This window comes from Hevea brasiliensis, chromosome 18 (genome assembly GCF_030052815.1).
Source record: "Hevea brasiliensis isolate MT/VB/25A 57/8 chromosome 18, ASM3005281v1, whole genome shotgun sequence".
NCBI classification, from domain to species: Eukaryota; Viridiplantae; Streptophyta; class Magnoliopsida; order Malpighiales; family Euphorbiaceae; genus Hevea; species Hevea brasiliensis.
In genome coordinates, this window is record NC_079510.1 from 32,075,071 (window position 1) to 32,101,062 (window position 25,992).

The 25,992-nt window shown below is 32.6% G+C and overlaps 1 protein-coding gene across 1 annotated transcript; it reads right to left on the minus strand.

Moving 5' to 3' along the window:
• Positions 1-827: 827 nt before the first annotated feature.
• On the minus strand, positions 828-8,166 carry LOC110632599 (plasma membrane ATPase 3). The gene is made up of 22 exons (XM_058140725.1): positions 8,035-8,166; positions 7,871-7,947; positions 7,580-7,699; positions 7,332-7,430; positions 6,981-7,118; positions 6,691-6,825; positions 6,422-6,601; positions 6,101-6,307; positions 5,881-6,000; positions 5,677-5,796; positions 5,430-5,552; positions 5,243-5,347; positions 4,596-4,740; positions 4,304-4,468; positions 3,974-4,212; positions 3,752-3,784; positions 3,513-3,594; positions 2,698-2,858; positions 1,923-2,108; positions 1,650-1,832; positions 1,378-1,556; positions 828-1,093 (listed from the first exon to the last, which is right to left on the minus strand). The coding sequence occupies exons 1-22, from the start codon at positions 8,138-8,140 to the stop codon at positions 997-999; spliced, it is 3,000 nt and encodes a 999-aa protein (XP_057996708.1). The 5' UTR covers positions 8,141-8,166; the 3' UTR covers positions 828-996.
• Between the last annotated feature and the right edge of the window lie 17,826 nt (positions 8,167-25,992).

A 25,992-nucleotide genomic window follows, 5' to 3' on the forward strand; every position in this document is an offset into this window, starting at 1 on the left:
ATATTATATAAGAATTTTATTATTGTTTATGAAGTATTTTATTTTATTTAGAAAGTTCAATTAGTTTTATATTCTTAAATAGAATTGAATTAGGATTCCTAATTCTAACGTAATAAAGATTGCAAAAACTCTAGTAAATAGGCACAGATTTTCTATTATGTAAACTTTAGTTATTATGATAATCGAGAATGAACAAAGTCCAGAGAATTTGTTTCTCTTAATCCCTTTTTTCTCTACATCATTAATCTAACTTCATGAATCTATATAAAGAAAGAAAACTAATACCATATCAATAAGAGGGATATTTCTATTTAGACTCGATTCAAGATGAAACTCATATACTTAATAGGTGGATCCCACCATACATCTTATATCTCATCATATGTCTTATATCTAAAGTCATAGAACCGGATAAAAAAATAAAAAAATAAATAAAAAATAAATCCTATCACTAAATTGCATTCAATTTTGAAACACATCTCTAGTGATTTGTAATTTGTAACTCTATTCAATATTCCCCTATGCGAGAAACAGGTTGTAATGTCTCATGTGCCCACCGATTCTTTATAAAATTACAAACCAAAGTAACGCAGAAAGTTCTGTGGTATAGTTATTCTACGGTAGAAGTTCTTGTTTACATAAACAAACACTACCTAGAAAACAAACTTTTCTCTTTTTCAATTTTGTATGGTATTTGAAGGACATTTTATAAGTTTTCCCTCTAAATTTGGAAAAATTGCTACCCATTTCACAAAATGGCGCAATGAACCATCCATTAATGTTTTGAGCAGACGAGGCGAAAACAAAAGTAACTCGGAAAACAATCATAAGCTATAACAAAGTTTTGTTGCATATATGGAGAAACACTCGTCCTAAAATATGATACAGAATTGCTCCTAGATTATGGTTTTTATACATTCAGAAGATAAATTACACATTTTACTCTCATCTTTGAAAAGTATAATATACCTCTGGAAGCAAAAATTATCATGTCTCTCAGACCGTGTAGGCTTGCTGAATTGTGTCGATGTCTAGACCTTTCAGTCTGACTACTGATTCAACGTGTCCCTTCAGGGTATGCAGTTCTCTGAGTCTGCAAGCAGCAAACGAAATTTCTCGAATGTTTAGTGACCCTAACATTCTATAACTAAAAGCACATTTATTGTTTCACTAACCATGTAATATATGAGAATGAAATTCAAATTTACAGGCTTAATGAGATCGTTCAACCTTCAGAATAAAATGGAAAATTTGTGAAGAACAATCTGTTCCTTATCATTGCATTTTCCGAGTTTATCATGATTGTAACGTGATTAATTATCGATGTCAAACTTAGGATACTATAGCAAGGGGCTTCATTTGAATTTAACATTATACCTTGTGATCTCAGCTCGTCTTTTTGCCTCTTCAGCCATCTGGTTAAGCTCAGTGTAACTACTGCGGTCACTGAACATCTTGGTGTCAGGTGGATGCAAACCGTGCAAGGTCCTCTGTGCATGTGCCCATTTAAGCTCACGTTCTTCCTTCCCAAAATCTTTTTTCCTTGTGAAGGCAACCTGGAAAACAGAAAATTCCACCACAAATAGTCAGCGAGACTGTGAGAGGTTCCACAGATCAAAATAACTTCACTGAACCAGTGCCATTTGTACCCTTTGCTCAATGACAAGATCCCAAGCTTTCCCACTCAAGGCATATCTAATGAAGAACTTAATGAAATCAAGTGGGAAATAGAAGATAAGGTTGTAGAGCCAGACCACACCAGCCCAACCCCATCCAATGCCCTCAATTGCAGCAAAGCTCCACTTTGCATAGACAGCAATTAAAGTAGCAATCTGCCCTTGAAAGAAAAACAAGCAGTGAATCATATGTTCTAGTAATAATGAACATATCAGAAACGGAGTTCCAAATTAAAATTCGCTTACCAGCTGAGCAATCACAAAAGCTGTTACAAGCAAAAGGCCAGGACGTTCAACAAAAGACCAACTTCTAGACCGAGTCACAAATATGAGGGCCTGGCTAATAGTGCTCACTTGCAGGTAGACTGCTGAGGCAAGCTTTCTGAAGTCTTCCTCATCCTTCTTTTGAAGTCTTGAAACCCCAAATGTTCGCTGAGTATTATAGGTGTTAGCCCAACCATTTGATGTAAGGTGAAAAATGATCACATGACCAAGAGCAGAGAGAAAAACATGTACAGACATCTTTGAAAGATAACATCTAATCAAAAGTATGTGTTGGGTGTACTTCACAGAAAATCACAGACAAGAAATCACTGAATGCAATCAAGTTTATGGCTTTAAGTGGCATATTGAAGTTTTAGTTAGTGGTTACCACCATAAAGGATGGAAGCAAAAATGCCCATTAGGGTGGTCTATTTAGATTGACGAAGAACACTAACAAAAATCTTCAAAATGATTGGACAAGACTGAGCTAACTGTGATAGCCACACAGACTGCACAACTCAGGAAGTCAGGATCAGTTTCTACAATGCATCCGTGCAATGTTACAAGTACAAGGAAAATGGACTCTACATATAAACATTAAACAGGAGATGTAAATTTGTTCCTTTTTTCCATAATCTCAATAAGAAAAAGAAAAAAAAAAAGTAAAGACAGTGAAGAAAGTAGAACTGGGATTGGTTTCAACAAACTATAATACTATCCAAAAAAAAGGGGGTAAAAAAAAATGTTTCCATCTTACAGGAAAGAAATTTGTCCTGTATGCTGCCCAAAAGAAAATTACAGTCATCATAGCCAAGTAGCCACCAAGAATGATCCCAGTTGTAAATATCTCTGCCAACTTCCAACTGTCTGGCTGAGGAGATGGTTTCACCCTATCCTTAGATATTGTCATAATCGTGCCTGGCACAGTGTACACATTGTAAATATTAATAGAAAGATCCACCAAACCCAAAAGCCATCCAGGTCAAAAAAAAAAAAAAAATGAAATAACAAGATATAGAGGAACAGCAATGGGCATTAGAGTCTTGCATAAACAAATTATAATCCTCTTTTTTTTTCTTGTTTAATCATTTTTTGTATATGGTAATAAATTTAAAAACAAGACTGAAGAAGTAATCCTCCAAGCAAAATAAATGGACACTTAATGTAACCCCACTGAAAGCTCCTAAAGCATAAACCCAAATTGAAGCTAAAAAAGTAATAATAACAAAAACTTGTACCACACTTTTAATGAAAGGAAATTTTGAAAATATGATCATTTCTCTCCATCCAAATACTCCATAATACTGCCCAAAAAAACACAATTTCAAAGATTTTTTTACATCTTTCCTGCAACCAAACCCGCTCAATTTGGATAAAACTAAAGTCTCTAAAGATTATGGGCATATCCAGTGCTACTCAGAAATATTGAAAAGCCTGTTACAAATTGTGAAAACTAACAAATTCTTATCAGTTTTATCTATCCTCAACAGAAAACTACAAAAAAAGTTGACACATGCATGGTAGAGAAGATGATTAAATCTACAGCCACTGCATCAAAAGAGAGATACAAACCATCATTAAGGATAGCAATGATCAGCACCATGAAGGGAGGGAAGTCAAACTGCCAGATAAGTGCCAGTAACATGAAGCCAAGCTGTCACAAAAGAAATATAAGAATTAAGCTATATTGAGAGGAAACCAGAATATTGGTCAGATTATAATTACAATGCCAGAAGTGCGATTTTAGCTATTAAAGTAGTATTGTTTTTTAAAGAAAAGTTTACAAAGCCAACATCAAACTAACAACTTACCACTATACGGATTGTAATAGAGACTGCATATATCTGCAATAAAAAAGAAATCAACTATGTTAGTGAACCATACTGCCATGGTATTGATTTACGTTAACAAAAGTTCAGACACAAGATTCTGGACTCAATTAGTTGCAACTAAGGTTCTATATTCTGAACCTAGGCAGTCCGTACTGTGATAAATTCTGAATAATGAATCTAGTAATTGGAATTAAAGCTCACTGTGTAATTTTTCATCCTCTGGAATATTGCCCGACTAGTTAGTACAGCACTAATGATAACACTGAGACCAGGTTCTGTTAGGACAATGTCAGAAGCGCTACGAGCTGCATCAGTTGCATCAGCAACAGCTATTCCAATGTCAGCCTTCTTAAGAGCTGGAGCATCATTTACTCCATCACCAGTCATTCCACATATATGTTTCCTAGCTTGCAAACGTTTGACGATCTCGTACTTGTGCTCTGTCAAATGATGAAGCAAGGCCAGTCAAATAAGCAAAACCAACAACCAATGCATGGTAATTCAGCTTAAAGGGAAGAAAGGATGAAATACCAGGGAAAACACCAGCAAATCCATCAGCCTTTTCAATAAGTTCGTCAACGGGCAAAGCAGATATTGACTCATCCTTGTTCTGTCCTAACAAGGCTGATGAAGGATACATGTTGGTTCCCATTCCCAAACGGCGTCCTGTTTCCTTTGCTATTGCCAGTTGATCACCTAGTTGAGATTGAAAGTACCAGTCACCGTAAATAAATGAGATTGAACCGCACCAGAAGCACTAAAGAGTATCCAATAACAAATATGATGATAAATAATTTCAGAAAAAATGGATACATATATATACCTGTGATCATTTTCACATTTACCCCAAGATTCAATGCCCTCCGAATGGTGTCAGCACTATCATGTCTTGGCGGATCAAACAGAGGGTTGAGACCAATGAATTGCCATGGACCTCCTGGGCTTTCCTTTCTACCTTCAGGAACTTCCTGTGCATAAACTGAGTTGAGTAGTTGACACTACGATGAAAAATAATGGGTTGCTGTAAATATGGTCTAGGTCCATGTGGTCATCCTGGATCCATTAGACTTAAAATCCAAAGTCATATACATTGCTAAAAAGGTGGCAAAACCCAAAAGTCATGTACATTGGATCTGTAATGCACGAAGAGATGCATCTTTTGGCAAGAAGGTTGGCACACTTTGAATGGTATATAGAAGAGCCTTACAAGCCTTTTTTAAGGTGTAACAAGAGGTGAGCATTTGTGTGTGCAAGTTTGGCTTGGTTCTTAATTTTTGGAGACTCTCATTTCAAACAAGTTGTGGAACTATTTGTTTCCACATATAGACCGTGAACTAATCTTTATAGTTCATATTCATTATGTGATTATATAGTTGACTAGTGAGACAAATATGAGTTGCATGAATATAAGTTAGAACCCATGTACGTTGCGTCTTATTTTTCTTCATGGGTGATGGGTGACAAACTTACCTGGTATGCGACTGCAAGAGAACGTAAACCTCGTTCTGCAAATTTTTCAATCACTGCATGAACTCTACGTTCTATCTCCGACTTGTTGTGTACAAGATTCAGAATCTAATAACCAAGTCAAAAAATGAATTAATTCAACGTTAAATTGCCAAAACATCTATATAGCCACTGTTGGCCATACCCATACCTGCTCTGGTGCACCTTTGCTGACCCGATGCATTTTGCCTTCACTATCAATATATGTCAGAGCTGTTCGCTTGTCTGTTGGGTTGAATGGAAGGAAGTGAATTTCTTGAATACCAGCTCGTGCCTTGTTGAAGTCAGAAGCAAAACAAAGTAAAATGATAAGTGGAATGGGAAAGACTAAGTGGTATAGTTTAAATATAAAAATTTAAAAATTTAAATAGAAGACATTATATTATCTATCAATCTACCTCTTTTGGGTCAGCCAACATCCCCACTATAGCAGCATCTATTGCATCCTGGTTTTCCACTCGAGAGGCTCTAGCTGCCATCAGAACCACAGAATCTGCATCTATTCCTTTAGCAAAGATCTGCGCATTAAAACCCATGCAAAATGTTGAAACGGCAATAAAAAGTTAAAGATGGAATCATTGTTTGCAGCAAAAAGCAGCAACCTCAATCAAATTCTTATCAATAGTAAGTTTATTCAAGGTCAGAGTTCCGGTTTTGTCACTGCAAAGGACATCCATGCCCGCCATTTCCTCTATCGCTGTCATTCGTTTTGTTATTGCTCCCTGCAATAATTAACAAAGTATAGCTTAATGCATAGCCCCAAACCAACCATCAAATATGATCATCTAAGATTGCAAAGCTGCAATGTCCATAATTACCAACCTGCTGCGATAAACGGTGCGAACCTATTGCCATTGTCACAGATAAAACTGTGGGCATTGCAATAGGAATCCCTCCAATAAGAAGTACTAGTAAGTTGTCAATTCCTGGGCGGTATTTTCGGAGTTGAATTGGGTACATGACAATTATTTCTATTATCATCCCCACAGCTATGGAGCAAATACAGAAATTCCCAATTGCAGTCAATACCTATTAAACAAACACAAAAGCAGCACAAAAGCAGAACTATGTCAAACCCCCTTCTCTTTTCCGATAGTCATTTTCAAGTGTTGAACAAAAGAATAAACATTTGTATCTCCTTACCTTTTGAAAGTGTCCAACTTGATTTGTGGTATCCACGAGATGGGCAGCCTTACCAAAGAATGTATGCACACCTGTGGCAATGACCACAGCTTCAATCTCTCCTTGCTTGCATGTAGAACCTGAATAAACACTGTCCCCAGGTCCTTTTGTCACTGGAAGAGACTCACCAGTAAGAGCAGACTGATCAAACATAAAATAAGGCCAATTAAGCATTTCAACTTGATCAAACGTAAATTTAGTAAACAGAAAAGGAGAAGTTGTAAAATTACCTGATCAATTTTTAGTGGATCACCTTCAAGGAGACGGGCATCTGCAGGAAGGATGTCTCCAAGCTTAATGCTGATAATATCACCCGGAACAAGAACCGAGGCGTCCTCCTCAATCCACCTTCCATCTCGAAGGATCTGAAACAAATTCAGTCAAGAAAAGAAGAGTAAGAGCAATGAGCCCAAGAATTTAACAAGCTGACCTCAGATAGCACACTGATAACTCCAGGCATAAAGAAATGCAAAAGTCTTTTGAAGAATCCATAAACATCCAGAGATTCTTCTATCCATACCTTGGCTTTGGGAGCAAGACGGGCCATGAGAGCAGCAGCAGCATTACCAGCGTTGTTCTCCTCTATAAAACTTATTGTAGAATTTATGAGAAGCAACGTAATAATTCCAACGAAATCTTGCCAGTCAGGTGGTTTCCCCTGAACAATATAAAAACAACAACGGGTTCAGACATTGAACAAAAATTTGAATCAGAAAAAATAAAGCTTTTAAATGAAAAATCTTGCTGTTGCTGAGAAAATGAAATATCCGGACACATTTCTCTTCTTTAAATTTGTGTGGGTTCAGTTGGAGGAGAGACGTATAAATTTTCTCAGCAAGCAAACAGCAAAAAGTGAGAGAAGGATTCTCACTCCTCCATTGGCTAGCGCAATAGCCATGATAGCTGCTGCCTCCATGACCCATGAAAGAGGGTTCCACATAAATCCCAAGAACTTCAGGATCTTACTTTCCTGCAAACCATAAAACCAACCCGGAAGATATTCATTAAAGTTATCTTCAGAACCAGAGAGAGAGAGAGAGAGAGAGAGAAGAGGGCATATCATATAACTCCCAGAAAAAGCTAGCCATTGAAAGCAGAAAACAGTTAATAGTCTTGAACCTGCTTTTCCTCGAGCTTATTATATCCAAAAATGGCAAGCCTCTGCTCAGCTGCCTCTGTAGTGAGACCATGTGAATTACACCTCAAAGTTTGAAAAACCTCTTCAATTGGCACGTTCTCCTGCACTCAGCAGTCCCAGTTCGTCAAAAATACAGACCCCCAAAAAAAAAAACTTTCAAGTTAAAAACATCAAAAGTTTGAACAAATATAAAAAAACAGAGACATGGGTTCGGTTGCTCTGTTTTTTTTTTTTTTTTTTTTTTTTTTTAATTTTTTTGCTTTTCTTAGTACCAAATCCACAGCTTCCTTCAAGACAGCCTCCATAGTTTCAGCTTTATCACCCATTCTCAACCTGATTTCGCAGAGCTCTGCAAAAACAAGTAAATCCTTTCAAACAAGTAACATGAAAATAATCAATAATATCAAGAAACAAGAGGCAAAGAACTCTGCTTCACCTTTCTGTGTACTATCTCTCTCTCTCTCTCTCTTGAATCTTGGAGTGACAGCTTTTTTGGGCACGATTATTCCTTTGGTGCGGATAAACAGCTCAAAGTAGATCATGTAATTGGCGGGTACAGCCCAGTCATATTACATTTCCCCGATTATTCTTGTTTTCATTTATTTATTTTTTCTTTTTTTTTTTTTTTTTTTTTTGCTAAAGTAGCTCAATGTTTTGATTAGGGCACTCTTCTCTATTTTCTTGACAATTATATCCCTTGACAACAATGCCCTTACGTGATGTTTTCTTTTCTTCATTTTCTTAGTTAGAAATTAAGAAAAATGTAGCTTCCATTTGTTTTACTGCCCTGAAAAATATTTTTTTTATATATTTTTTTTTAGTTTTTGAGATATTTAAAAAATAATTAATAATTTTTTCTAATTAAATTAAAAGTTAAATTATTTTTAAATAAAATAACTTTATCTTTTTAAAAAAAAAGTTATTTTCTTAATTTTAATAATTATTTTAAGTTGTGAAAATATTTTTACATATATAATATAAATATATACTTTTAATGCAATAAAACAATGAAAAATATATTTGTATGGAAAAATATTTTTTAAGAAAATAATCATGAAAAAATTTTACATATATGAATTATTTCTGGCAAAATGAATGAAGTCTTAAAAAAATTACAATATTAATGTATCATTTATCCAAATTAATAATTTATTTGAATTAAGAAATGCATTAATTAGTAATTTAGATAAATGATAGATAATATTGTAATTTTTTTTCTACTAAAGCTTCATTCATTTTGTGAAAAATAATTCGTATATAAAAATATTTTTTATGTAAATTATTTTTTAAGAAAATATTTTTATTAAAATATATTTTTTATTATTAAATTATATTATTAAATTAAAAATATATATTTTTATTATATATGTATAAGTTCAATCAATTGAAAAGATAAATTATTTTTTAAAAAACATACTTAATTTTCTTTTTAATAAAAAAAAATGTTTTCATTGACTTATTTTTTAATGATTTAAACATTAAAAAATATAAAAATATTTTTTAAATAATATTTTCAAAAAAAAAACAAACCCTAAAACTCAAATTCAAGTGTTAATTCAAGCTACGCATGGGACTAAACTTATCAGCTCAATTTCCTATATTATTTAAGTCACATACCTACCTCCACTAAAGGAATAAAATAATTAAAGCATGGAAAGGAAGCCAATATTTTATAGAGATAATGCAATCTCTTTAGTAATTAATTCTTATTTTATATGAAATCAAAATCAAATCTGATCGTCTTGATACAAAATAAGCGTTAAGAAGTATAAAATAATAAAGATATTATCATAAATAAGAGTTATTAATCCTAGATAAAAACTTTTTTAATTTAGATTCATAAATTTTTTAAAATTTTATCTAATTTAGTCCGTAAGCTTTAGTTTAAATTTAATTTAATAAAAATAAAAAATGAAGCTTCTTAATTTTTAAATTTAAAGTAAAAAATAAAAAATTTAGTCCTAAAATTAAGAATTTGAACTTCTTAGCTTTTGATTTAAATTTAGCTCATGAATTTTAATTTTTGAGTTAAATTAAGGTTAAATTGAAATTTCTTAGTTAATTTAGATAAAAAAATTTAAAATATATTATATTAAATTTCTCTTGTAAGTACATAGATTAAATTAAATATTTTACCTTTTTAAAAAAAATGCTTTACAAAATGCAAATATTTCAATATTTAAATTTGAAATTATTTTATTGGACTAATATAAATATCATAAAAAAAATAGAGCACGCAATCACTAAGTAATCAATCTATATATTCTATCAACATTATCAAATTTTAAAAATTTTTTATATTATTTATTATATAAATTATTAATTTTATTTATGTAAAAATATAATATATTAATTTATACTTTACTTTTATACATTATTTATAACTAATAAAAATATTTTTTATTTATCTAAGAGTTACATTCTTTGCAAAACATGAAAAAAAAAATTCAAATTTTTTACAAATTTAATTAAAAATAATAAAAAGCATCATCTTAATTACTATACAAATAAATAAAAATTGTCTCTGCTTATTCTACTTAAAAAAATTTTAGGAAAATTTTATTTTTATATTTTAAAAAGAGTATAATTTTTATATAAATAAAAAATTTAAAAATTTAAAAGATCAGAATAAAAATATATGTGAATATAATAAATTTTTCATATAAAATTTAAATTATTAAAAGGAAATATAGATCAATTATATTATAAAATATGATTTATTACAAAATTACCATATTATCGTAAATATTTAAAAATTCAATTTACAATTTTAAAAAAAAATTAAATACATTTTATATTTATAAATAAAAAATTATAAAAAGAAAATATTATCACAAGTTAATAATAGTTTAAGAAAATTTTAATGTTAAATGGTAATTAATCATAAAAAATTTTGAATTAAATAATTATATATTCATATTAATATATATTGAATAAAAGTTTTTTTTTAATATTTAAAAAATTCATAAATAAAATTAATTTGAAGTGGGTTATCATCAAATTTTCTTGAGGAGGCTCGGGCGTTGGAGGTCATGGCCGCTCTAGTTTCCAAAAAGCTCCACTGTTGTTTACGAGGACAATATTAATAATTTAATTTTATTATTTGACAAAATTTAAAAAGTATTATAAATGGCTAGATCAATAGCGTAAAATTAATCTCTAAATAAATTTTAATTGTAAAATTAAGATTCAAAATTTGGAGTTATCATTATTAGAAAAGTTTTGCTTGAAAATTATTTCAAATGATAGAAAGTTAAATATATATATATATATATATATATATATATATATTTTATGGTATAAATAAAGTACTTTAAATTATTTTAATAAAAATCACAATTAGTAGAAACTAAATATTTAAAGAAATATAAAAAATAAAATAAAAATTTTGAATAATTATATAATTCACGCTTAAATATTGAAAAATTAAAATCAATTGAAATTTAAAAAACTTTTTTAAAAAATAAAGAAGGATTGAGTGATGGTGAAGTCATGGAAGGAATAAAGAAACGGGTGGATTGGTATTCTTGTAAAAAAGAGTAAATAATTTTAAAAAGTAATTTTAGCAATAAAAAATATTATTCTATAAATAATTAATGTGAACATCTTTTTAATATATTTTGTTAAAAGAATATATAATTTTAAAAAATTAAAATAACTAAAAAATAAAAAGAAGATGAATTATATCCAAAAAGAGTGTCACGACCCAACCTATGGGCTGGATCGGCACTAAGACCTGGGCCAGCCTAAAGCCCCCGAGGCCTGTAGTAAGCCTAACTATTTATTAATTCAACTCTAAGGCCCATTTAGGCCCAATTTCAAGAAATCAACCGGACATAGTCCGACCATAAAGTGGACCTTTCAACGGGGAGTTTTTGACTCACCCGACCTGTAAACAAAATATATCATCAATTGGGGAGCTCAGCTCACCCTCCACATACTCATATCAGCATCAAAAAATAAATGGGAGCTCAGCTCCCTCATCTAATCCATCAAACATGCACATAATAATTTTACAGGTCCACATGAAAATTTATATTACAGACCCGAATCATTTAAATATCTCTAACACATGCGAAAATTCTAGTAGTAAATAAAATTACACAAATATTGATAAACAACCTGCGAAGGAGAAAAGCAGGTTAACCACAATAAAATCCTCCTGTAGCCTGAAAAAATATTGAACAGGAGTGAGCGTTCGACTCAGAGAGTAAAATACCAATTTTAACCATAATCTCTATAACTATCTAAAACTAATGCAACCTGTGGAGTGAAATGCAACTGCAACAATATTTTCACATCATAACAGCAAAAAGGTAATTTGGAGCACTCACACACCCTGCAATATCAATCATAATATATGGGAGCTGATCCCCTATACAGCTCTCTTAAATCCAACACAGTGCCAAGAACTCACTGGACTTCCACTTAATAACCAAATCGGGGTCCCAGCGAAGAACTCAAGCCGTGTCTACCCCGAAGGACCGGGTCCCAGCGAAGATCTCAAGCCGTGTCTACCCGTCCTATCCATAGTCCACACCACATCACACGCACGCAAACGCACGCACATTGCTCTAAATTACAACAACAACATCCATGGCACGCTAACAGTTATGAATGCAACATAAATCGTGCCTAGAGTTTAACTACATAAATATATGCATATGAGTGATGCATGGGCATGCTTGAACATATAATAATATCGAAATTACAGTTAAAATTAATATTTTACTCACAGACTTGACAACGGTCACTGTGGTGGTTGGGCGGAGGAACAAGGCTGTCCCGGCTCACCTGACAATTACATTACAATTATTTAACACAAATGACTCAATACAAATCAAGAAAAAACCAAATACGTCATAAGTCGTGCCGAAAATCCGGCAGAGTCTCCCCTATACCTAAGACCTACCCAACCTGCAAAAGGGCTCAAAACACACTTCTATACTCACAATCCATATATCCACAACTCAATCACATCACACAGCCCCTCCTGGGCCGATCAAATCAGTCATCCATCACAATATGTAAAATTTCAATTTAGTCCTTATAATTGATCATTTTTGCAAAAACTGCCCAAATAAGCTCTAAAAATTCTAAAACTTTGCCCCGCGGTCCTTAGCAATATTACTAGGCTATTGCAAAAAGAATCATAATTTTCTGAACAACCACGAATATTTTATGAATTTTTAATCCTATTTAAGCACTAGAAAATTACGAAAAAGCAAGGTTCGGGTTTACCTTTGCCGATTCCGACTTAGGGGACGCGCTCGGGACGTCTGACAATGGGGGGGGTAGCCAAAACCTCGGTCCAATTCGGAGACTTTTCCGGTAACGGGTCTGTCTGGCCGGAAATTCTCAGACCCGGACAACTGTCGAATTTCCGCGAATTGAGGATACCTACACGAAGCCCACAACATGGGGGTTAGTACATAAATTTTGCAGAATTTTCTAAGCTCATTTAATGCTCGGAAAAACACTGCGAAGTTCCGTGGGACCCACCAAAAAACGGTGTCGAAAAAATTTAAAATTTATGTCGTCGCGAAGCTCTAGACGAGTGGAGCGCTCTGGTACTCTCGGTTTTCTCTTGGGGTTCACGGTTTGCGAGAAATCTAGTCCAAAAGTCAAAATGGGCTAAAAACTTCCCGGGCAAAAATCGGACAAACCGCTCAACGGATTTCGGTGTTCTTGGTGTCTATGGAAAACTCTCGACGAGTAGATGAGTTTAGACACAAGACCCGGTCCGATTGGTGGCCAGATTGGCCGAATTTTGGCCGGGAAGGTGAACGGTCGTGCGCGCGCTGCGCGTTGCTTCTGGGGCCGTTTTCCGGCGTTGCAAGGGGAGGAGGGAGGAGAGAGAAAAAGAGAGAAGAAGGGAGAGGGGTCGGACGCGCGCGGGGAGGAGGAAGAAAAAGAAGACCGGTCCGATTCGGCCGGTTCGATTCAGGATACAAAATTTTGAATTTTTACTCTACCTCGGGATCGAAAACGAGGTCCAAAAATTCCGAAAAAATTTCAGAAAATTCAGAAAAATTCATAGACTCCAAATATATTTTTAGTTTTACCACGTGGTCTTTAAATTAATTTTTAAAAATCATCAAAGTTTATATTTTCGGAATTCGAACCCGATTTTTAAAATCCGAAAAATCTCAAATAATTTCTTAAAATTTAAATAAAACTAAAATATCAATAATACTCATCAAACAATAAAATTTAAAATTTTTGGGGTGTTACAAAGAGCAAATAATTTAAAAAAATAGTTGTAATTGTGAATATGAGTATCATTTTATTATATTTTGAAAAATCAATAATTTGAACAATAATTTAAAAAAATAGAAAAAAATGTTCTTATTCACTCATATTATGTAAAACGAATAAATAATTTTAAAAGAATTTTTATTGTAATTGAATGTATTTCTTCTATTTTCAATTGTAATTTACTAAAAAGCCCACAAATTAGTGTTACATGAACAGTGATCAAAGATTCTGTTTTAATAAAATATATATATATATATATAATTTTTAAAAAAAATTAAATATAATTATATAATAATTTTATTATAACAATTAATTATAAAAAGTTTAACATAAATCTAATCATAATAAAATTACTCGCTAGACACAAGAAATAAATTTTCTCATTTATGATAAGCGATAGATAATGACAGTTGACGAGTTTGTATTATTATATCCATAATTCTAAAGTTTAAAAATAAATTGGAAAAAGAGTTTTTTTTTTATTAAATTATGATTGGGTTTAATTCAAATCTTATAATTTTAAAAATAATTTTATAATTATTAAATTAAAATTTATTAATAAAAATATTTTAAAAATAAAAAAAAAATAATTAAATAATAATAAAAAGTTATTTTTGTTTTTTCATATTTAGATATGAGGAAGAAATTTGTTTTGTAAATAATTAAATTATATAAGGCAAAAACATGTTTAAGGATATATTTGTAACCTTAAAGTTTCTTTTACTTTTTTTTTAATTTAGAGGAAAAAAATTAAGAACAATATATTAATTAGCACCTTCAATCACATATAAATTAAATTAAAAAAATTAATTTTACTATTTTATATTATAAAAATCATATCCATATAAATTAAAAAATATAAAAACTTAACGAGATTGAATATTCGTTATAAAAAATAATTATAATCACTAAATTATTTATTTACTTTACAAGCCACTCAAAAAAAATTCAATAATTATCTTATTAATTCGGTACACTACCTTTTTTTCACGCAACTTAATCGCCACATAAAACACCTAGTTTTATGACACATATCAAAGGCCACGTAGGACTTACTTCCACATCATAGTCAAAATCAATTTTGACCCGATTAAAGCAAATATCTTTTTTTTATTTAATTTTATTTTGAATAAAATTCTAGCTTTCTTCTAAATAAAATCCTAACTGTAAAATTAAATATTAACTCTTAATTTTAATTGACTTAGAAATTTAACAATTTACACTTTCAAGTTAAATGGAATTAGTTTAATTATTTCAACACATGTTAATTTTATCTTAGGTACTTCCTTGCATTATTGATTATTAATGTTGCCCCTTGTCTTCGCTTTAATTCTTCTAATTGGTATGTTTCCTTTTAATTTGTAGATATTTTTTATATTAATTTTTTAATTTTTCATGATTACAAGAGTACTTCAGCTAACTCTCGTTACTTCACTATGAATATAACACATCTAAACTTATTAAGGAAATCAAGTTTCTTTTGAATTTAGAAATATATCTCACTTCATCGAACAATTTCACATAATCATCATGTAGCTTGATCTTCACCCTACCAACACCTTCAACTTTTATCTTGTTTCCATTGACTAGCTTTACTATCTCTTTCTCTCTCTCTCTCTCTCTCTTTTTTCTCCCTTCAATTACATCAAATCACTCTTTCTTTCAGCAAATACAAAATGAGCAAGCATAATCCATTAACTACTCATCTTGCAATGAATCTTTTCTCTTTTTCTTATCATTTTCTACATTTAAACATTTACTGTCAACATCATCATCAATTGCAATTGTAACAATTCATTCTTTTTCTTTTTTGATACTCTTCTTAGATTGTTTAAATTATGCAAGATCTTCTTTAATTTTAATACAATGGTATTGAATGTGATCTTCTCATTGTAGTAGTAGCATTCTTTATTTTTAAGGTTTACTCATGATATAAACCTTAATCTATTACCCCTTGTCGAATTTATTTTCACGTGAATTGTGTCTTCCACGACTAGAACCAGTAACAAAAGCTTCACCTTAATTGCTATTACCTATCTTTTTGAATTTCTTAATTACTATTACTTATTTTCTTGAATTTCTCATCATTTAACATAACTGTGGTAACCTCTTATACTTTCAATATCTTATTCCTAACTGTTAAGATTGTCATTAAACTTTTATAAGATTGTGGGGGGAAGTTAAAAGTAAGAGAACTTTGTCTTCATCATTAACTTTCACACCAACGCTCGTCAATTGGGTAATTAATTTATTAAACTTATTGAAGTGTTCTGTCACATCATTATTTTCTTTCATGAGTTAGTGTAATTCCTTTTTCATGTACAAATAATTTGTTAGTGACTTTTACATACATAAACTCTCTAATTTTTTTCACAAAATAACTGTTAAGTATCTTCCAAGACATTATGCTTTATATCGGGGATTAACGTTAATCTAATGATACTTACTACTCTATTAAAACTTCTCTCAATTATAATATTTTATAATCACCGGTTGCTTCTTGTTCAAAGCTTTAGTTAATCTTTATTGTATAAAGACATCATTCATAATACTTTGCAATAAACTAAAATTATTTTTTTATCAAGTAACTCCACCACAAATTTTACATTCACCTTCTTAAATCACAACTTTTATATCATTTATTATGAAAATTGCACTTATATAAATTAAAAAATTATAAAAATTTAATATATTTAACATAATTCTATTCCATCAAATAAATTTATTATTAAAAATAAATAATTACAATCACTAAATCATCTACCTACATCACAAGACACTCAAGGAAACTCACAATTGTCTTACTCAACTCGGTACACTGCACCTCTTCCTTTCCGCAGCTTAATGGCCACGTACAGCACCTCTTTGTAACACGTATCAAAGTGCATGTACGACTTGTCTTCCACATCCTACTCAAAATCAATTTTGACTAAATTAAAAGCAAATATTTTTTTATTTAATTTTCTTCTAAATAAAATTCTAACTTTATAATTAAATATTAACTCGTAATTAGATTGACTTGGGACTCCAATACATGCGAAAATAATGTAATAGAAATACAAATATATATATATATATATATATATATATATTATATTTAATTTTTAAACATCACCTCTAGTATTTAACTTTTTATAGCCTATACAGTGTACACACTTAACACCTTATATAACTATTCTTATAAAAAGTTTAATCAGTTGTTAAGAATTATATAATTAAAATATTTTTTGCATAATTTAAACCTTAATCTTACATAAGAGTGAAAGATAAATAGTATTGGTTTCTTTAAATGTGTTTTAATAATCTAAATGTATTTTAAAAGATTATAAAAAAAAATATCATATAACATTTTAACTTTATTTTCCATATAAAAATAACATAATTTTCATTTAAAATTAAATTCAAATTATAAATAACTATATTTTATATAACTTAATCATTTAATAATTTATAATAATTTCAAATAATAATTAATAATATACTATTTTATAAAATAATCATTAAAAAATAATAAATTTATAATATTAATAAATATAATAATTAATATAAATGAATTTATAAATGAGCTAGTTCATGAGATAATTCAACAAGCTCACTTATAAACCTAATTTGAGGAGCCTACTCACAAACTTATTAAATTAGCTTGTTGGCAAATTTTTAAATAATTAAACTCATATGTTTATTCAATAATTTTATTTATGAACTGTCACGACCCAACCTATGGGCTGGACCGGCACTAGGACCTGGGCCAGTCTAATACCTTCAATTCGCTGAAATTCAACGGTTACCCAAGTCTGTAAAATTCAAGCCGGACAGACAGGCTACCCAAAAAGTCTTAGAATTGGGTCGAAATTTTGGTTACCCCACCATTGTTAGACGTCCCGAGCGCGTTCCTGGGGTCAGAATCTGCATAGGTAAACCCGAACCTTACTTTTTCTTAATTGACTAGTGCTTAAATTGGATTAAAAATTCATAAAATATTCGTGGTAGCTCAGAAAATTATGATTCCTCTTGCATTGGCTTTGTAATAATGCTAAGGACCCTGGGCAAAGTTTTTGAATTTTTAGAGCTCATTTGGGTAGTTTTTGCAAAAGGGTTAATTATAAGGACTAAACTGTAAATGTTCATATTATGATTGTTGACCGTTTGGATGGGCCCAGGAGGGACTATGTGATGTGATTGAGTTGTGGGTGTGTGGTTTGTGAATATAGAAGTGCATTTTAAGCCCTTTTGCAGGTTGAGTAGTTCCTAGGTATAGGGGAGACTCTGCCGGATTTTCGGCACGATTTATGACATCTTTGGTCTTTTCTTAGTTTGTATTGAGCCAAATTTATTAAATAATTATAATAAAATTGTCAGGTGAGCCAGGACAGCTTTCCTCCTCTGCCCAATCGCCACAGTGACTTCGGTTGTGTCTGTGAGTAAAATATTAATTTTAATTGTAATTTCGATATTATTATATGTTCAAGTATGCCCATGCATCACTTATAAATATGTATCTATGTAGTTAAACACTAGGCACATTTTATATTGCATTCATAATTGTTGAAGTGCCATGGATGTTGTTTGTGGTAATTTAGAGCAGTGTGCGTGCGTGGCGTGTGTATGGTATGGTATTGGATATGGACAAGACGGGTAGACACGGCTTGAGAGACACTCACTAGGACCCGGTCCTTCGGGGTAGACACGGCTTGAGAGACACTCGCTGGGACCCTGCATTTGGTTTATTAAGCGAAAGTCTGGCTTGAGAGACACTCGCTGGCAGAGGTTGGATTAAGAGGGCTGTATAGGGGATCAGCTCCCATATATGTATTGTTTGACAGTGTTGGGTGTGTGAGTGCTCCAAATTGCCTTTTTGATGTGATTTGTATGAAATTTATAATGACATTGCATTTCACTCCACATGATAGCCATAGAAATTATGGTTAAAATTGATATTTTACTCTCTGAGTCGAACGCTCACTCCTGTTTATCTATTTTTCCAAGCTACAAGAGGATTATTTGTTGTGGCTAACCTGATCTTCTTCTTCGCAGGTCCTTTGATAGTACTTAATGTATTCTATATAATTGAGTTAAATTTTTAGACTCCGCATATATTAGAAGCACTTATTTTATTTGGGCGTGTATTATAAAAGTTATGTTGGACCTGTAAGATTATTAACTGTATGCATGATGGGATTGGATGAGGGAGCTGAGCTCTCATTTGAGTTATGACCTTTTTATTATATGGAGGGTGAACTGAGCTCCCCAATTTATCATATATTGTGCTTACAGGTTGGGTGAGTCAAAAACTCCTTGTTAAATGGTCCATTTTATGGCCGAACTCTGTCCGGTTGAATTCTTGAAATTGGGCCCAAATGGGCCTTAGAGTTGGGTTGAGGAATAGTTAGGCTTACTATGGGCCTCAGGGGCTTTAGACTGGCCCAGGTCCTAGTGCCTGTCTAGCCCATAGGTTGAGTCATGATAAATGTGGTATTAGAGCTTAGGCTCTAGATTCATGGGGAATATTTGTCTAAAGTGTTGGTAAGAGTCTAATAGGAGTCACATGCGGAGAATAAGGTCTACATTCGTCTTGCATTGCCATCTTTGCTTCTAGTTTCTGCTTTATATAAGTGTGTGTAAATATAAGTCTAAAAAGTTATGTAACATGCCATTTTGAAATTTTGTGGGCTAATACTGCTGAATTTCAGGAAAATGCATAGAAGTAGAAGAGCTGCCACTGCACCAGAACCAGATGTGCTTGACGAGGTGTCGGCACAGGATGAGGCGCTTGCCCCGAGGAGGCGAGGTAGGAGGCCTAGAGCTACTCAAGTAGAAGAGCAGCTGCCACCAGTTTAGGATCAGTCTTTTATGGCGCAGGGTTCCATGGACCCAATGGCAACTACCTTAGCCGGGTTGCAGAGAACCATCGATATGATGGCACAGTATATGGTCCACCCTACCCAACAGCAGCAGTCAACCGCACCAAGAGTGGAACCCTACAAACAAATAATTAATTTCAAGAAGTTAATGCTTGGTACTTATGATGTATCAGACGATGCCTATCGGTTTTTGAATTCCTACAAACAGGCAGGCATGGAGTTGCAGTTGACTGATAGGAGGCTTATAGAATGTGTGCAGCATGTATTGGGGCCAGTGCCAAGACAGTGGATGACAAACTACATACTACCTCGTATTGAGGGATTGTCTTGGACCCAGTTTGTGGAGCTGTTTATCAACAGATTATGCCAGAAAGTTTCAGAGATCAAAAGCAATGGGCCTTTGAGGCCCTAAGGCAGAATGGAAGATCGGTAGATGAATATGCTATAGAGTTTTTGGAACTGAGCTGGTATGCCCCTCCAGCAGTGGCTATAGAAAGTATGAAGGTAAAAAGGTTCCTAAAGGGGTTGGATAGGAGGTATGCAAACCTGGCCACGATGTCTGATCAGTCTTTTGACATGGTAGTTGATCGAGCCCGACAGATTGAGATTAGCTATACAGGAGATGACAGTGGTAGAGCAAAGAAGAATAGAGCTGAAAGTTCTTCAGGTGTTCCCTACACGGGTACCACGGATAGTGGCGGCCAAAGTCACTATAGAGGAAGAGGTAGAAGCAACAAGAAGGGTGGTTTTAAACATAAATCTCGAGGATCTGCACTGTGGTATGGATCCAAAGAAGGGTCACAGTTCGGGTTATAGCAGTTATGGGTCTGGTTCAGGATCTTCCTTTGCACCTTGCACACAGTGTGGAAGAGGACATTCAGGACCTTGTATGATGGGTTCAAGAGTATATTTCCAATGTGGCCAGCAGGGTCACTTTACTAGAGAATGTCCAGTGTTCAACGAGCCACAGATGTGGTCACAGGGTTCTGTTAGAAATGTTCCTTGTCAATTGTATCCTAGTGCTTCCAACATGGCAGGCAGTCAGTTCAGTGGCCAATAGGGCTGAGGACAAGGAGAATGTGGATTTGGAGGCAGATTAGGAGGTAGAAGTCAATATCAGGGTTCTGCAATGCAGGGTAGGGGTCAAGTTTAGGTTTTCACCCTGACCACCAGGATGCTTAGGCTTCCAATGTAGTTGTGGCAGGTATTCTTCTAGTCTATTCCTATGAGGCTCGTGTTTTGATAGATCCAGGTGCTACGCACTCATTTGTCTCCCCAGTGTTTGCCATGAGATTGTGTAAGAACCCTACAACTTTAGAATGCCCTTTGTCTGTAGCTACCCTGCTTAGTAACAACATAGATGTAGATATGGTTTTTCCGAGTAGTCCAGTAGTAGTGGATGGAAGGATCCTCCCAGCAAACTTGGTTCCTCTACCAGTAATGGATTTCGATGTAATTTTGGGAATGGATTGGTTAGCAACTCATTATGCCACTTTAGACTGCAGGAACAAAAATGTGTATTTTCACATACCTGATGTGGAAGAGTTTAGCTTTGATGGTGATAGGAGCATGACTCTATATAATTTGGTGTCAGCAATTAGTGCTAGAAAAATGTTGAGGCGTGGATGTCAAGAGCATTTGGCATTGGTGAGAGATATATCTGTAGAAGGTGTCAACATGAAAAATGTTCCTGTTGTCAGAGAATTCATGGATGTCTTCCCTGAGGAGCTTCCAGGGTTGCCACCAAGAAGGGAAATAGAGTTTTGCATTGATGTTGTGCTGGGTACAAACCCCATATCAATGCCACCTTACAGGATGGCACCAGTAGAATTAAAAGAGCTAAAGGAGCAACTACAGGAGCTTTTAGACAAGGGTTTCATACGTCTAAGCACTTCACCCTAGGGCGCTCCTGTTCTATTCATGAGAAAGAAAGATGGGTCCTTAAGGCTGTGTATTGACTATAGACAGTTGAATAAGGTGACTGTAAAGAATGAGTATCCATTTTCTCGGATCGATGATCTATTTGATCAGCTCCAAGAGGCTAGATTCTTTTCCAAAATAGACCTACGATCAGGCTACCATCAATTGAGAATCAGGAATGAGGATGTGTCCAAAACAGCATTCAGGACAAGATATGGTTATTATGAGTTCTTGGTGATGTCTTTTGGACTCACTAATGCACCAGCAGCCTTCATGGATTTGATGAACAAGGTGTTCAGGCCATTCCTGGACCGTTTTGTCATCGTATTCATAGATGACATTTTGGTATACTCTCGGACCGAGGAAGAACACGTGTGGCATTTAAGGATGGTGTTGCAGACTTTGAGGGAGCACCAGCTATATGCTTATTTTCAAAATGTGAATTTTGGCTAGAAAGCATCTCATTATTGGGACACGTGGTTTCTGGTGAAGGTATTCAAGTGGATCCCAAGAAAATTGAGGTTGTAACTGATTGGCTTAGGCCTACAACAGTCACTGAGGTGCGAAATTTTCTGGGCCTAGCTGGCTACTATAGGCATTTTGTGTAAGATTTTTCCAGGATAGCAGCTCCCCTAACTAAGTTAACTCGGAAGAATGTCCCATTCATTTGGATAGATGATTTGTGAGGAGAATTTCTAGAAGCTTAAGGAGTGTCTAACCACCGCCCCTGTGTTGACCTTACCGATGAGTGGTGAAGGATATACCGTGTACTGTGATGCTTCTAGAGTTGGCTTAGGGTGTGTTTTGATACAGAATGGAAAAGTAGTGGCTTATGCTTTAAGGCAGCGAAAGAGGTATGAGCAAAACTAGCCCACCCATGATTTGAAAATGGCGGTTGTAGTCTTTGCACTAAAGATTTGGAGACACTACCTGTATGGTGAAGTGTACAAGATATACACCGACCATAAGAGTTTGAAGTACATCTTCCAATAGAGGGATTTAAATTTGAGACAGAGGAGATGGATGGAGCTTCTGAAGGACTATGATTGTACCATCCAGTACCACCCTGGGAAGGCCAATGTAGTAGCAGATGCTTCGAGCAGAAAATCTTCGAGCAGCTTGGCTCACATATTAAAGGAGAAGAGACCGTTGATTCAGGAAGCACATGAGTTGATGGATCAAGGTCTGATTTTAGATCTTTCTGATGAGGGGGTATTGTTGGCCCATTTTTCAGTAAGACCAGACCTGTGAGATAGAGTCAGAGTTTCCCAGCACAGAGACCAGCAATTGATGAAGATCATAAAAAGAGTATTGGGGTGAAGATGATGAGTTTGGATTTGCTAATGATATCCAAGGTTCCAGGATATGTGTGCCTGGTATGGACAATCTCAAAAATAAAATCATGTGAGAGGCACACTATATACTGTACAATGTTCACCCAGGCTCCACCAAGATGTACCATGATGTGAAAGATAGCTATTGGTGGAATGGCATGAAGAGAGACACAGCAGACTTTGTATCCAAGTGCTTGACTTGTCAAAAGGTGAAGTTTGAATACCAGAGGCCGTCAGGGAAGCTGCAAGAGCTCCCTATCCCAGAATGGAAGTGGGAAATGATTACTATGAATTTTGTGTCAGATGCGCGCGCTAGGAAGGAAGAAGAAAAGAAAGGGCCGGTCAGATTTAACGGGTTTGATCCGATCCAGTTCAATTCGGCCGGTCCGATTCAGAATACAAAATTTTAAATTTTTACTCAGTCTTGTAACATAAAACGAGACCCAAAAATTCCGAAAAAATTCTAGAAAACTCAAAAAAATTCGTAGAGTCCAAATATATTTTTAATTTTGCCACGTGAACTTTAAATTAATTTTTAAAAATCATCAAAGTTTTATATTTTTAAAAAATTAAACCCAATTTCTAAAATTCGAAAAATTTCAAATAATTTCCTAAAATTTAAATAAAATAAAATATTAATATTTATTCACTAAATAATAAATTTAAAAATTAAAAGTGTTACATGAACTTTCAAATGAGCTAATTCGTAAGTTTATAAAGAAATCGACTTATAAATTTTAACAAGTCGAATGCTTTTTAATTTGAGCTTAATTTATTTATAAATAAAATAAATTAAATTTTTATTAAATTGAATCTTGAACAACTCAAATCATTTCCTAGGCATGAAGTTGATATGTTGATTGATTTCAGTGTTTGCTTTCTATAGATAATGGCCAACAAAGGCAAAAGAGAGAAAAGGGAAAAAAAAAATGCAGTCCAAAAAGAAAAGAAAAGATTTACATGAAAAAGTGAAAAGTTTCAATCATAGGATTCTATCCCAATCTCAATAGTAACAGATTTTTTTTCAAAAGTTTTTTTAATAAAAATATTCTCCATATTCGATTTTACGATTTATAAATTTCTTTAAGATTTATGATTGTTCCTCCTAATAATATATTCAGGGATAGTTATTGAAATTTACCCTCCTCTTTAGAAGGCCATTGATGAGTGTTTTTATTCGATTTTACGATTTATAAATTTCTTTAAGATTTATGATTGTTCCTCCTAATAATATATTCAGGGATAATTATTGAAATTTACCCTCCTCTTTAGAAGGCCATTGATGAGTGTTTTTATCAATGCTTATTTCTCACTTTTTGAGTTTTTTTTTATTTTTCAATAATTCTCAAATTTTTATTTATTTATAATAAATTTTGAATTTATTTTTTTAAATTTATATTATTAATAGATTTTAAGTGAATAAATATTTAAATTTTATCATTATTAACAGATCTTAAATATATGTTACTTTCTTGGGATAGTTCTCTTTTATCCAGGTTAAAAAAAAAAATCCTTTTGAATTGATGTGAAAATGGAAATAAATTTAAATATATGTTTGAAGTAATAAAAAAATTAACATATTTAAATTCATTTAGAATAAATAAATTTATAAAATTGTAAAAAAATTATTTAAAATTCTACACCATTAATTTTATATAATTAATCATTTTTAAACTAAATCATATTAAATTTAGAAAAATTTATAAGTAAATTTGAAGTTAGTCAACCTTGACACGACTTATAATCACGTACTTAATTAAATTATAATTAATTAAGAAATAATAAAAGTATTAGTTGGATAAAATAAAAAAATAAAAATTATTATTTTATTTCTTTATTTTAACAAAATTAATTATTTAATTTTTTATTTTAAAAAATATATTAATTAATTTTTATATTTTTATTCTAACTACTCTTTATTTACATAGTTCAAGATTTAAAAAAGAAAAATTAAATCTTATATAATTGTGTTTTCAATTTATAAAAACTAAATAAAATACAAATCAAAATTTAAAATAACTGAATAGATTAAAAAGCAAACGAAATAAGAATATAAAAATTAATTAATATATTTTTTAAATAAAAAATTACATTATTAATTTTTTTAAATAATAATTTTTCCCAAACAAAAACTTGAAAGATGAAACACTCACAAGAATTCATAATCAATAATAGTAAAATAAAGATGGTTCATGCAAGCCTGTCCTTCCATCCAACTTTCCCAGCCATAGAAATTCACCGCTTGTTTTAATCTTTTCCCATTGGAATGGCAGCAAGTCTATTCTAATAATATCAAGTGCTGGTATGTCGGCCTCTCTAAAACGCCATCAAAGGCAACAATATCAGTGAAAATTAGTAAAATAAAGTCCGAATAAAGTTGTGGGCAATCAAATGGGTCCTCCAGGCTGCTTTTATCACTTCGTTCTACAAAGATAAAGAGTGTGGAAGATTCTGTTTCAATCATTCTAAGACTAGTTGACCTAGTACGTACGATCTCATGAAAAAAATAGAAATTTTGTCTCTTTCTCAAGGCATCCAACGCATATTGGCGTTAGCTCGAGTCGTCATTTTCCTTTGGGTCACCGCCACACTGAAGATGTGGTAATTGCAGAGATGAGAATGGTCACGCGATCCTCAAAAGATGGCTTTTTGTTTTTGGACTCAATTTCTGCATTTGGGAATTGTGGGGACTGCTTCGCTATACCTTTCCCCCTCAACTTTGATGCATTAATTCATTTAAGCCGTACCTAGAGTTGTGCAAAAAATTCGATTCGATTTTTAAATTAAATCAAATTAAAAAATAAAACTGAAAATCAAATTTTATAAAAAATTTAAATCAAATCAAACCATTAATAAATGAATAACCGAATTAAAGCAAATTGAATTTATAAAGCACATTTCACCCATAAAACATCAGAACAAAGCAGATTTCAACAACCGAAACAGAAAAAGATCCAAACAAATGATCAGACTTCATATTTCGGGAAAAAAAAATCTAAATAATTATCTTCAACCGCATCT

Bases quoted from the DNA above. Each gene is read 5' to 3' on its own strand.
- LOC110632599 (XM_058140725.1), bottom strand. From the start codon at position 8,140: ATGATCTACTTTGAGCTGTTTATCCGCACCAAAGGAATAATCGTGCCC. The intron at 6,826-6,980 runs GTATGGATAGAA...AATTTGTTTCAG, and splicing joins GTCTTGCTCCCAAAGCCAAG to ATCCTTCGAGATGGAAGGTG. The intron at 3,595-3,751 runs GTAAGTTGTTAG...CTTTTGTGACAG, and splicing joins CTATTACAATCCGTATAGTG to CTTGGCTTCATGTTACTGGC.